Raw genomic sequence first — 12,720 nt, 5'->3', positions numbered from 1 at the left:
CCTGTAGGCACTGATAGGCTGCTTTGTTGTGTTTGTGGTCCCTTTAGAAATACTCAATGGGGTCATCATAGCTTTTGGCTTGCTGTAGGTCAGTCAGCTGAAGGGTTTCTCCATTACATGGCAGATCTTCGAAAACGCGGAGATGAACATGATCATCTCCTCCCACATGGACCTGCAAGGAAACAAGAGTTAGAGTTTGTGTTCATCTGATGAATGCAAGTTCATCTTCTTTATGCTCCTCTGAGAAAAACATCTGGTTCCACTAAGTGCAATATCTAGTCGTTGAATGTCTCCCTGTAAACAGCAGCCTGCTATCAAAATATCATGTGTCATCTTCTTCTATAACACTGGCACCTCTTATCAGTTCCATGGAAATCAAGATAAGGCAACACCTCTGATACACCCACATGTTGTAGTGGAACTTTATCTTGAGTTGTGAAATAAAGAGTTACTTAGATCGGAGTTGTCTTTGAGTTTTAATTATAAGCTCTGCAGAGGTTTACACAGTCAGCAAAAACGCTTCAGAGTGCAGCTACGAATAGTTAAAAAATAAGGTTTTTATACATTTTGTTTAACGGGAAACATAACAGAAAGAAGAAAGGAAACGTCTGCCGTCTGGCATTGCTGCTACAGAAAGAGGAATCAATCCCTGCACCCAGTTTCATAGATCAGGGTCAAAGGAGGTGAAATTATCAAGTAAGTGAATGAACTCTGAGGTTTTATCTGCTAAGTGCACAGAAAACAGTCATAACCGTAGTAAAACATTCATCACAGTAGTAAGACATTGATCAGTGGAATTTTCCACAACAATGAGTTTATTGGAAAAATGGTGATCAACCATGAGAAATAATTACCTGAACATTTTGTTTGGTTCTCCAGAAACCATCTGGCTGTTGAGCAGCAGTGCTTCCCTAAATCCTCCGATTGACCTCAGACGACATGTTTGGGAGAACCAAACTCACATTCGTATCTTGTTTCCCTTTGAAAAGTAAAGGATCCAATTACTCCCACTGTAGTTTCTGGTCCTGCAGATCCTTCGTTCTAGGAAGAAGACTTGCCACGGTGGTGAAAATAAAGGGGTTGACAAATGTGCAAAAAGTGAAAGTGTGTGAACAGTTTCTGGAGCAAGTGTGTGTTCCTGCAGCTATTTACAAATCATTAACCAGCAAAGAAAGAAAAGCAACACATTAAAAGATATTAATGCTTTTGAGATAACAACTATTCATTAAAGAAACTAACTAAAATTTGGTTTGTAACAGGTCATTATTTGGAGATACATCATTTGTTTGATGAGTAAATCATTGCTTATCATTTCCAATGGAAATCAAGATAAGGCAACACCTCTGATACAACCACATGTTCATTGGAAAATAGGTGTTCAACCGAGACTGAACAGGTATTGCAAGTTTACAGACAAAGACAATTCAAAGCGCTTTACATATGCATGGAGGTGTATTAGGGGTGAAGGTAGAAATTTTTGGTCCTAAGAAAGAAGATAATGCTGGAACCACCCAATCACCCCCCACGTAAAAAACCTTAACGACTAAACTGCGTGGAAAACCCATTTGATCATCCGTAGTTTAATAACAGAGAAAATTCAAGAAAAAATTACAAAATAAGAATGCACAGCAGGCGTGAGAGTTGCGCAAGACATAAAAAAATACAGTAGCTGCGCGGGACAAAATAAATAAAACATAAATAATTAATCCAAGGGACATTTATGATGACTTTACGAGGATTACCTTCATGGTTATAAAGTCCTAATTTTAAATTTTTTGTTATTGTAACTGTGTTTATTTAACTATTATCATGATATTATCATTATCATGGTCGGAGGAGGAAACGCAGAACTAGGACACTAGTAACTGCAACTTAATCTTGAAGCAAATATAGACAGAGTCAGATTAAAACCATCACAATCTAATCGGTAAAAAAAGTTCACATTAACCTTTCGTAGAAAGAGTTCGACAGCAGCGTTTTCAAATCAAAACTGTCAGTTATATTTACATTCATACAATTTCTTGTATTGATAAAAAAAACACAGAGATAACAAATTGTTTATGGTTGATTTTAAAACCACATACAGAAGAGAGTAAATGTTGTCGTGTACAAAATTAACAATTAAAGTCAGTCCCATTTTAAAGGTTGTTTTTAAAATGTAACGACATCTGGTGGTGAAGTTGCATGTTGCAGCTGAATACCCCTCACATCACCCTCCCCTTCCAAACCTAAAAGAGAACATGTGGCAGCCTTCAGCTGTCCTAAAAACTCAAAGTTGTTTAGTTTGTCCGGTTTGGCCTCCGTAGAGTAGCATGTAAATATAAAGTATTTAAATATAAAGGCCCCATTCTAGGCTAAAGAAAACTACAGTTCGTACAATTTAGGTGAAACACACTGGTGCAGTGGCGTTTCTACATCGAATGGCGCTGTTGTGCAGAAAGCTAAATACTGCATATCTGAACTTTGTGGCAAAAATATATTTTATTTTATTTTATATGCAAAGTAGCGTGAATGTGTGTGTGAATAAACTTCACTCACAAGCATTAAAGTCTTGTTTTGGAGTCATTTGATTCGTGTGTTTCTGTCTGTGTGCACGCTGTGTGAAACACTTTTCGCTTGCCATAGGTCTCTGCTCCGGGCACTGTGAAACGCTTTTCGCTTGCCGTCCATCTCTGCTGTGGGCACAATGGGCAAGCGTCAGACCTGTGCCATGGGAGCACCAATCAGCGTGAACCACACAGACCTCAGTTAACATGGGAGAGTGGTGATTATTCAGATGGGCCCTACGAGTCTCCGAAGCTACTCGACTCCAGCGTCAGCCTGCTTCCGGTTCACCGTCACCTGAGCTAACAGGCTACCCCTGTCAGTGGACACCACCCGGGTCTGTGGACAGGTTCACTCACATCGGATGAATAATACGTTTTGAAGTTCTCCTGACAGAGAGGCTGAAGACGTGTGAGCTCCCGTTTCTGAGGTTAGTCAAGTTTAGTATTGTATTTATCTGTAAGTAGTGCTTCAAAGGGACGTGTACCTGGTGGTTAGCTTAGCTCGGCGGCTAGCCCGCAGTCATGCTACATGATCCGGTCCACCCAGCAGAGAGAAGCGTTAGTTTATGAGGATGAGTGTGTTTGGAGAATAAGCTTTGCAATACTAATAATGTGGAAGAACTCCACACAGTACATGCATTGTCTTGGTAGTGCACAGTTTAATCCAAAACCATATTCAAAATCAGTAGTTGAATATCCACAGAAATTAAAGATATAAACTGTGTGTAACACTTCCTCTACAACAATGCCATATTTTATGTTTCCTATCATTTTATTAGGTACGGACAGGCCTGCAGGACACAGCTGTGTTGACCGTTTTCTGTCTCTTATGGCAAAGAAGAAAAATAAAACACTGGGTTCTAATCTAAAGTGTATGTATCAGGAAGCAAAAGAAAAACATTGTTCTAATAAGTGTTCATTTGAATATATAATATATAATGAATATAGAAATAAACTCTTTTATCCATGACACTTAGCAATGACTGCCAACTCTAAACAGTTGCAGGCCGTCTTTAGTTAAGGGAGGAAAACACAAAGTGTTGTGCAGATGAAGCTGGTGATGGCGTGATGAAGTTTCATGAAGCGTTGAAGCTTTCCATCCAATTGGTTCGCTCATGGGCCGAAGCATCATGGGTCTTCATTTGCTCTACTGCGCCATCAAGTGGACATTAAATGTAAATGTAATTATTATGACACCATGGATTTGGTGTGTGAAGCTTTGAATTGAATAAATGAATGAATGATGTTTGTGATGCCAATACATAAACGATTATTATTAATATGGTGTCTGTCTTTATGATACAATGGCGTGGTCAAAAGTGAAAGTGGAAACAAATTGGTGAGAGGGTTGTGATGTGAATGTGCTTGTGTTACTGGGTTTGTGACTGTGCTTATGTGTGTGGGGGGACAAAATGTAACACGTACAATAGAGATAACGGTTTATTAATTATAATTTAAAAACAACAGCTTTTCAACAGTGCTGGGTTTCAGGCGGTTTCTTTTTTTTGAAATAATTTCGCCTGCTTTAGAAAAGATCCTTTCACAGGACACAGATGAAGCTGGGGTACGAAGAAAAGATACCGCAAGTTTGTACTAGATAAAAAATGAATTCCCCCCCCCTCCCAACCCGCCAATACTCTAGAATATATTGCAAGCAAATGCACAATAAAGTCCCAAGACAAGTACATGTGTGTGTGTGTGTGTGTGTGTGGGGGGGGGGGTCCGTTGCATTTCGTGGCCCCTTTTATTTTGAATCGCACACCAAACCCGCTGACCACTTTCTGAATCAGTCACGTGGTTCGGCCGGCTCGCGAGGCTTCGAACGTCATCACATACGTCATCAACACAAGCCTCGATACGCGCTTCACTAAAATCATCCTGGATTACTCGACACACGCTTCGAAGCCTCGACACGGGAGGACCCATCACTATTATAAACATCCAAAGTGTCCCTTCCAGAGTTTTCGCCACAATGCATCTTTTGTCCTCCGTGCGCCACACAGATGATGGAGGCCCATCTGAGCAGAGACCAAGCTATCAAGGGTTGTATAGCCAAAACATTTGCGGTGGTGGGACAGCTGCGTGAGGAAAGAGCAAAAGACGGCGAGGAACTGGCAGTCATCATAACTCAGAAAGGAGCAGACCAAAGTACTTCCTGTCATTTATTTACAAAAAACACCTCAAAGCTGTAAGATGTGAATTTCAGAACGACGACACTGTGGAACTATATTCTGACATTAAGCGTTTACATAGCTTTGCCTTCACCGCTGGTAGTTGAGTCAGGACTGATAAGAACCAATTATGAAGGGAATGTTGATGAGTGGGTCATTGTCTTAAAATGTCTGCGCTTTTGCCCGTCCACACTACAGGAAGTGAAGACAGAAATAACACACAAGGAACAGAGACTACAAAATAAAACAGGAAACAGAAACACAGAGTGTGAAAACATGAAAACACTTCAAACATAAACAACAGAGCTCCACCAGATAAACAGAAAACACTTTTACAATTTAGACTGCAAAATATAAACTGCCAGATCGTGACAATCGGTCAATGTAAACATGTTCCCGGGGTATCGGGGGCACCGTTGAGCCATTTTGCCACACCCCTTAAAAATTCCTCCAGAATACCTACATTTTTACCACTTTCTTATTATCTGCAAATTGATAATGGTAAGAATTTTAGCATGTTAAAGACCTCAAAAAGCCAATTAATTTGCCTGAAAAAAAAAATTATCCTTACAATTTATAATAGGGCCTCACTGTCTGTCAGTGCCTGTCAGGTTGTCATCCTTATTTCCATTGGGTGTTATTTTATTATCTTTTAAAGATCTGTTGTGTTACATTGTTCACATTTCCATCTTCTCACATTTCTTTCTCTGTGACAATCACTTACATTTAGTGAAGTAGTTGGTCCGAGTCATGGGACTAGATTTATACAGGGAAATGCATTAGTCACAGAAACCTCACAAACGCTGCAGTTAAAAGTTAATGTAAAGAACTTGAGGTGATGGGCAGTAATCTCTCTCTCTCTCTCTCTCTCTCTCTCTCTCTCTCTCTCTCTCTCTCTCTCTTTCTCTCACACACACACACTGGTAAACAACTCTTCCCATTTGAAAAACACCAAGAGCTCTAAGACCCACGCTTCTGTTCTGCTGACTGGAAATCAAGCAATACCGAACCAAGCATTGAACAGAGAGAGGCTGAAAGATAAAGGCTATCCTGGAGAAATGAACCCCAAGTATATTTCATTTATAACTTGTTAATAAATACTTTAATAACATGAACTAATTTATAATAATAACAATAAGTTAGTGCCCCTGTCTGTGCTGGGCCTAACCCACCCACCCCCCACCCGCACAGAAACAAAAGCAAGAACAAATCTGATTTATTCAATTATACTTTATTTAATTCACGGCATACACATTTTTTTTGACATTCTTCTTACATCATGATAGGCACTGATAGGATGCTTTGTTTGGTCTGTGGTCCCTCTAGAAAGGCACAAGGGGGTCGACGGAGCTTTTGCCTTCCTGTATGCCAGTCAGGCAACACATTCCTCCATAACATGGCAGTTTTTGGTAAACGCGGATATGAACATGATCATCTCCTCCCACATGGACCTACAAGGAAACAAGAGTGAGATTTTGTGTTCAGCCGATGAATGCGAGTTCATCTTAATTTTGCTTCTCTGAGAAAAACATCTGGTTCCACTAAGTTCACCGTCTAGCTTGCTGCATTGAAAATTATGCTTTATGAGTCAGACAGTATGTCTTCATCCATCTGCTCTCAGGTGTTTGCACTGGAAACCCATAAAGTAAAAATATCACAGTAGTATTTAGAAGTAGCCAAAGAGGAAGTTTGTGAATCAATAACAAAATGCAAGAAGGTGCAATGAAACACACTTGGGGAGAATCGATTATGATTTTCATAAAGCCTATGATTTTTGACACACGGATTGAAACCAAATCATCCAATCACCTAGAAATGAGGAAACTAAGATCCTCAAATGAATACATGAAAAAAATAAAGCATACATCCACATTTCCCACGTCATTTATGGAGGTTGGTCGTTTTAAATGTTGTTCTTTTGATGTGCTCTGTAAACAAGTTATCTGTTGCACTTGCTGCTCTCTGAGTTTCTCCTCAGTGGAGGTTTGACTGGTCCTCTCTTATCGAAATCTCATTGTGTTATCTTCTTCTATAACAATGACACTTCAGTGGAGCATTAAACCTTTATCTTGATGACCTCAACACTAAGTACACACGCGTATCAGAAAGTAAACAGCGTTGCAGCCAAATCCAATTCCGCTACCGAACTTCAATGTCTGGGCTTACAGACACTATACATGAGACCACAGGAGCAGCATGGAGGCCTCTATGTTTTCTGTAGTTTTCTTTAACGTTTGAAGAAGTAGTCACCAATTACTTCAATTGTATTGGATCGTCATAGTGGTGAGTGTGTTAAGAGCGAATGTTCATTTTTGGGTGAACAGCCCCTTTAAAGATGATATTTTCTATGGTGTGTGTGTCTCATCCTCCAGGAGTTGTTTTCTTCTTCTACCTTAATCAAGTAGTTGATCCCGTTCACAACCTGCGTCCTGTACAACTTGGCTTTGAAGACGTCGTAGTTCTTCCCTGTCTTTGCTTCAGCCTCGTGCTTCATCTACACACCAAGAAGTGACAACAACAACAAAAACACTATGAAACACAAACCCTTTCCATATGTGAATAGATCGTAGAGAACAGAGAGGAACAATGGATTCTTTACTCACGGCGTCAGAGATCATCTGGGTTTCTCCATTTGCTTCGAAAACCTCAGTATATCCACCTGGCATAGACATCTTCACGACTCTTAGTTGCAGCTAAAATCAAGATAAACACACGAAAAGCATCTTATATATATATATATATATATATATGGAGCGTACCATCCACCTGCAGGGGAGAGGGGTGGAGAGGAAAGGTCAACGAAGTCATAAACCGATTCTAAAATGAAATAAGGTGATACTGAATGAGAATAACATAATATGTAATATACGTAATATGGCTCTTTTTGAAACCATTTAAAGTAACATTAATAGAAGTAAGTGGTATGAATTCTTGATTTCCCCCCCTCTTTACTGACGATGTGTGATAGTCCGAGATACTACATCATTATATTTGATAAGTGAATAATTTCTCATCAGTTCCATGGAAATCAAGATAAGGCAACACCTCTGATACACCCACATGTTTCATTGGAAAAAAGGTAGTTCAACCAAGAGAAATCATTAACCTGTACATTTTGTTTTGTTCTCCAGAAACCATCTGGGTGTTGGGCAGCAGTGTTTCCCGCTATCCTCTGATTGCCCTCAGATGACATGTTTGGGAGAACCAAACTCATATTTGTATCTTGTTTTACTTGACGAACTAAAGGATCCAATTACTCCCACTATAGCGTCTGTTCCTGCAGCTCCTGTGTTATAGGAAGTAAACTGAGACGTGCCACAGTGGTGAAAATACAGGGGTTGAAAAATGTGCAAAATGTGAAGGTGTTTCTGGAGCAAGTGTGTGTTCCTGCAGCTATTTTACAAATCATGAACCAGCACAGAAAGAAAGAAAAGCAACACATTGAAAAATGTATTAATTCAAAATAGTTCAATTTTGACTGTCAGTATGATCTACAGCACGTACACAGTATGTTGTTTCATGTTAGAATTGGGTATCATTGTTAAACATACAGAGCTGTTGGTGTAATGTAATGTGATGGAAATCTGAAACTACTAAAGCATTCCTAAACCACTCCACACACTCAACCAACCCCTCAGCGGCCGGTCATTGTTCACCAGTGGTAAAAATTGAGTCCTATGTGGGAGAGCACCTGCTCCAGGTGCCTCAGCAGCTCTTGAGCACTGGGCCTGCATCTAGAGATGCTGATCAAAGTTGTCTTTGTGTATTTTAATAGGGGCTTTCTGCAGAAAGGACCCACACAGAGAGTCACGATATCAGAGCGTAGATGCAGAACAGTCCAATGCAAGGATCTCATACAGGAGAGCTAAGGTTGTTTGTCTGAGCCAGTTCAGACTGGTTCTCTAGGCGCAGTTTGAGATAGGAATAAAAACACAGACAACTGATTTACATATGTTTCCTTTGGAGATAAAGCAGACATAAATTCAGTTCTTTGGAGAGTCAATAAGTAATAAAAAGGTCATAAAGAATTCAGGTCATAAAAGTTCAGATCATAAACAGTAAAGGTCATAAAAGTATTCAGACAGGTTATGAATGTTTTTAGAGTGGTCTGTAAAAATGTAAATTTCAACTATAAAATAGGTTTCAACCACACTTCTTTATTTTTCCACTACAGTGATATAAAGTGATGAGTTTTGTTTGTGGTTCTTCTAGAACAGGGGTGTCCAACACAATTGCTTCCTCTGAAAACCACAACCAGAGGATCGATATCTACAACGTTTTGAAAAACTTCTTTGTGGAACAAAATGTGCCGATTGAAAACCTGGTGTAGCAGACATTTCTATTTTATTGCTACTGGTGGCTGAGTTGGGTTTGATCCTGACGCATGTATAAAAGATGAGGAGTAGAGGTTTGTCCGGTTGGTCCCTTTGACCATTTATTGTAGAAAAAAGATGGTTTACAAATTGCTTGAAACAAACTAAATACATTAAACTAAAGAGTCTCTGGTAGAGCACATTGAACGTCACAAAACATGGTCAAAAAGTGTTGCCTTCCTCAGCCACGCCCAGATGCTCTCGTGGCTGGCTCATTAAGCCTTTCCTCTTGGCTCCACCCTCCGCCTCTCAGGTTCAGTTCAGGTGTCCTTTAGGTGGGGTAAAAACATCTACAGACACAGTGTCACTCACACACATATGGCTAATAAAGAAAGATAACAAAGGTTAATATGGCTCCTACAGCTGGTGTCTATTACAACAGACTATGACAGGACGCCACTCAGGATTTATTGCACAGTGCAAGGACTTTCCTAATATCGTGAATTATCCCTTCGTCATTCACCAACAGGCTATATGTGCCAAAGTCATGAGATTTGATCATTTGTCATGACACCTGTTGTTAAATTTATAAACTCCATTCGAGCAAAGGCAAAACAATACAGCAGCTTCAAACTCTTTCTTCAGGAACTGTCTGCTGAGTATGATGATGTCCTCCTCCACACAGAGATCAGGTGGCTGAGCAGACGTAAGACGATGCAACGCTTTTTATCCTTGCTGAAAGAAATCAAGGCTTTCATGGAATCCAGAGAGGAGGACACTGCCCTCTTGTCTGATGCTGAGTGGCTGCTTGCTCTTGCTTTTCTGACAGCTTCATTCAGCTGATGAGTGCTTTGTGAATAAATGTAAGCGATGTAATGCAAGTAGCTCTCGGACCCTTTAATTTTTTCAAAGTAGCTCAGAGATGGAGAGCGGTTGGAGACCTCTGTTCTAGAAGAAGCTGATCGGGTCCTCTGCCTTCTTCTCTTGCTGCAAGTCTGTCAGCATAAAGCTAACTTCTTGACTTGATCGAAGTTAATGTAAAGAACTTCAGGTGATGGGAAGTAGTGTCTCTCTCTCTCTCTCTCTCTCTCTCTCTCTCTCTCTCTCCCGCTCACTCACACACACACACAGGTAAAATACCCTTCCCATTTCGGACCACTCATCAAGGGTTGGTGATACAAAACTTATTGTGGATACTGAAATACACCAGGAGCTCTAAGACCCACGCTGCCAGTGTGTCCAGGGACAGTTCACCTTCTGTTCTGCTGACTGGAAATCAAACAAGACTGAACATCGTATTGAACAGAGAGAGGGTGAAACATAAAGGCTAAACTGGAGATATAAACCCCAAGTAGATCACATTCATAACTTGTTAATTAATACTTTAATTATGTGAACTAATAAATAATAATCATAACAATAAGTGTTCTCTGAGTGCCTCTGTTTGTGCTGAGCCCTTGGAACCATTCTAACCCACCCACCCCCCACCCGCACTGAAACAAAAGCAAGAACAAATCTGATTTATTCAATTATATTTTATTAATTCAAGGCATACAAAAATTAGTTAACATTCTCCTAACATCATGAGCTACACTACTAAGACAGTATACTATTAGATGTAGGGTAACACTGTTTGATACAGAGCCGGGTTAATGTGAGATTAGTTGATTGAACAGCCTGTAGGCACTGATAGGATGCTTTGTTGTGTTTGTGGTCCCTTTAGAAATACTCAATGGGGTCGTGGTGGCTTTTGCCTTGCTGAATCTCAGTCAGCTCAAGGGTTCCTCCATTACATGACAGTTTTTGGTAAACGCGGAGATGAACATGATCATCTCCTCCCACATGGACCTGCAAGGAAACAAGAGTTAGAGTCTGTGTTCACCAGATGAATGCAAGTTCATTTTGTGTTGCTCATCTGAGAAAAACATCTGGTTCCACTAAGTGCACCGCCTAGTCGTTGAATGTCTGCCTGTAAACAGCAGCATTGTGTCATCTTCTTCTATAAATAACACTGGCACCTCAGTGGATATCAGTAAGTATCAGTAAGTAAACAGTGTTGCAGCCAAATCCAATTCCAGTACTGAACTTGAATATCTGGGCTTACAGACACTATACTGTACATGAGACCAGAGGAGCAGCATGGAGGCTTTTATGTTTTCTGTAGTTTTCTTTAACGTTTGAAGTAGTCACCAATTACTTCAATTGTATTGGATCGTCATAGTGGTGAGTGTTGAATGTTCATTTTTGGGTGAACTTCCCCTTTAAAGATGATATTACATTACATTACATTACATGTCATTTAGCTGACGCTTTTGTCCAAAGCAACTTACATTTTTAGTACACTCAACATTTTATGAGGGGCCATTTAGGGGTTCAGTATCTTGCCAAGGACACTTCGGCATGCAGATGGGGAAGAGTGGGGATTGAACCAGCAACCTTCTTGTTGGAGAACGCCCACTCTACCCCCTAGACCACACCGCCCCATATATTTTATGTGATGTGTGTGTCTCATCCTCCAGTACTTGTTCTTCTTCTACCTTAATGAAGTAGTTGATCCCGGACACAAGCTGCGTCTTGTACATCTCGGGTTTGAACATGTCGTAGTTCTTCCCTGTCCTTGCTTCAACCTCGCGACTCATCTACACACCAAGAAGTGACAACAACAAGAACAACAACAATAAAACACAAACCCTGTCCATGTGTGAATATATCCCAGAGAAGAGAGAGGAACAATAGTTTCTCTACTCACCATGTCACAGATCAACTCGACCTTTCCATCTGCTTCGATAACCTCAGAGAGTCCACCACACAGAGGCATCTTCACGTCTCTTGATCGCAGCTAAAATAACAATAAACACACGAGAATCGTCTTTTATTCTTTTTAACGAGGAAGTCACCTTTAGTCAGTGATCACATGATGTTTTGGAGCGTACCATCCACCTGCAGGGGAGAGGGGCGGAGATGAAAGGTCAACAAAGTCATAAACCGATTTTAAAATGAAATAAGGTGACACTGAATGAGAATAACATGTAATATGGTTCTATATGAAAACATTTAAAGTAACATTTATAGAAGTAAGTGGTATGAATTCTTGATTTCCCCCCCTCTTCACTGACGATGTGTGTTAGTCCGACATACTACGTCATTATATTTGATAAGTAAATCATTTCTTATCAGTTCCATGGAAATCAGGAAAATACAATACCTCTGATACACCCACATGTTTTCATTGGAAAAAAGGTAGTTCAACCATGAGAAATCATTAACCTGTACATTTTGTTTTGTTCTTCAGAAACCATCTAGGTGGTGAGCATCAGTGCTTCCCTAAATCCTCTGAGTGACCTCAGATGACATGTTTGGGAGAACCAAACTCATATTTATTTCTTGTTTTACTTTGACGAACTAAAGGATCCAGGTACTCCCAGTGTAGTTTTTGTTCCTGCAGTTCCTTTGTTTTGGGAGGAAAACTGAGACGTGTCACAGTGGTGAAAATAGAGGGGTTGAAAAATTTGCAAAACGTGAAGGTCTGTGAAAACTTTCTGGAGCAAGTGTGTGTTCCATGAGTGCTTTGTGAATAAATGTAATCGATGTGATGCAAGTAGCTCTCGGCCCCTTCAAACTTTTCAAAGTAGCTCAGAGATGAAGAACGGTTGGTGACCCCTGTTCTAGAAGAAGTTGATCGGGTCCTCT

The 12,720-nt window shown here is 40.2% G+C and overlaps 2 protein-coding genes across 2 annotated transcripts; both read right to left on the bottom strand.

Annotated features, from left to right (window-relative positions):
- Positions 1–43: 43 nt before the first annotated feature.
- Positions 44–7,389, bottom strand: LOC133027245 (cystatin-B-like). Its single transcript, XM_061094276.1, has 3 exons — positions 7,321–7,389; positions 7,110–7,211; positions 44–172 (listed from the first exon to the last, which is right to left on the bottom strand). The coding sequence occupies exons 1-3, from the start codon at positions 7,387–7,389 to the stop codon at positions 44–46; spliced, it is 300 nt and encodes a 99-aa protein (XP_060950259.1).
- A 3,195-nt stretch (positions 7,390–10,584) lies between these two features.
- On the bottom strand, positions 10,585–11,937 carry LOC133027029 (cystatin-B-like). Its single transcript, XM_061094034.1, has 3 exons — positions 11,780–11,937; positions 11,568–11,669; positions 10,585–10,878 (listed from the first exon to the last, which is right to left on the bottom strand). Exons 1-3 carry the CDS (start codon positions 11,846–11,848, stop codon positions 10,750–10,752), a joined length of 300 nt encoding a protein of 99 aa, XP_060950017.1. The 5' UTR covers positions 11,849–11,937; the 3' UTR covers positions 10,585–10,749.
- Positions 11,938–12,720: the final 783 nt, after the last annotated feature.

Source organism: Limanda limanda, chromosome 20, assembly GCF_963576545.1.
Source record: "Limanda limanda chromosome 20, fLimLim1.1, whole genome shotgun sequence".
Lineage (NCBI taxonomy): Eukaryota > Metazoa > Chordata > Actinopteri > Pleuronectiformes > Pleuronectidae > Limanda > Limanda limanda.
Note: the sequence above shows the minus strand (reverse complement) of the source record. Positions and strands in the feature narration are given on the sequence as shown.

Bases quoted from the DNA above. Each gene is read 5' to 3' on its own strand.
- LOC133027029 (XM_061094034.1), bottom strand. From the start codon at position 11,848: ATGCCTCTGTGTGGTGGACTCTCTGAGGTTATCGAAGCAGATGGAAAG. The intron at 11,670-11,779 runs GTGAGTAGAGAA...CTTGGTGTGTAG, and splicing joins TCGAGTTGATCTGTGACATG to ATGAGTCGCGAGGTTGAAGC. The intron at 10,879-11,567 runs GTAGAAGAAGAA...GTTTCCTTGCAG, and splicing joins GGATCAACTACTTCATTAAG to GTCCATGTGGGAGGAGATGA.
- LOC133027245 (XM_061094276.1), bottom strand. From the start codon at position 7,389: ATGTCTATGCCAGGTGGATATACTGAGGTTTTCGAAGCAAATGGAGAA. The intron at 7,212-7,320 runs GTGAGTAAAGAA...CTTGGTGTGTAG, and splicing joins CCCAGATGATCTCTGACGCC to ATGAAGCACGAGGCTGAAGC. The intron at 173-7,109 runs GTAGAAGAAGAA...GTTTCCTTGCAG, and splicing joins GGATCAACTACTTGATTAAG to GTCCATGTGGGAGGAGATGA.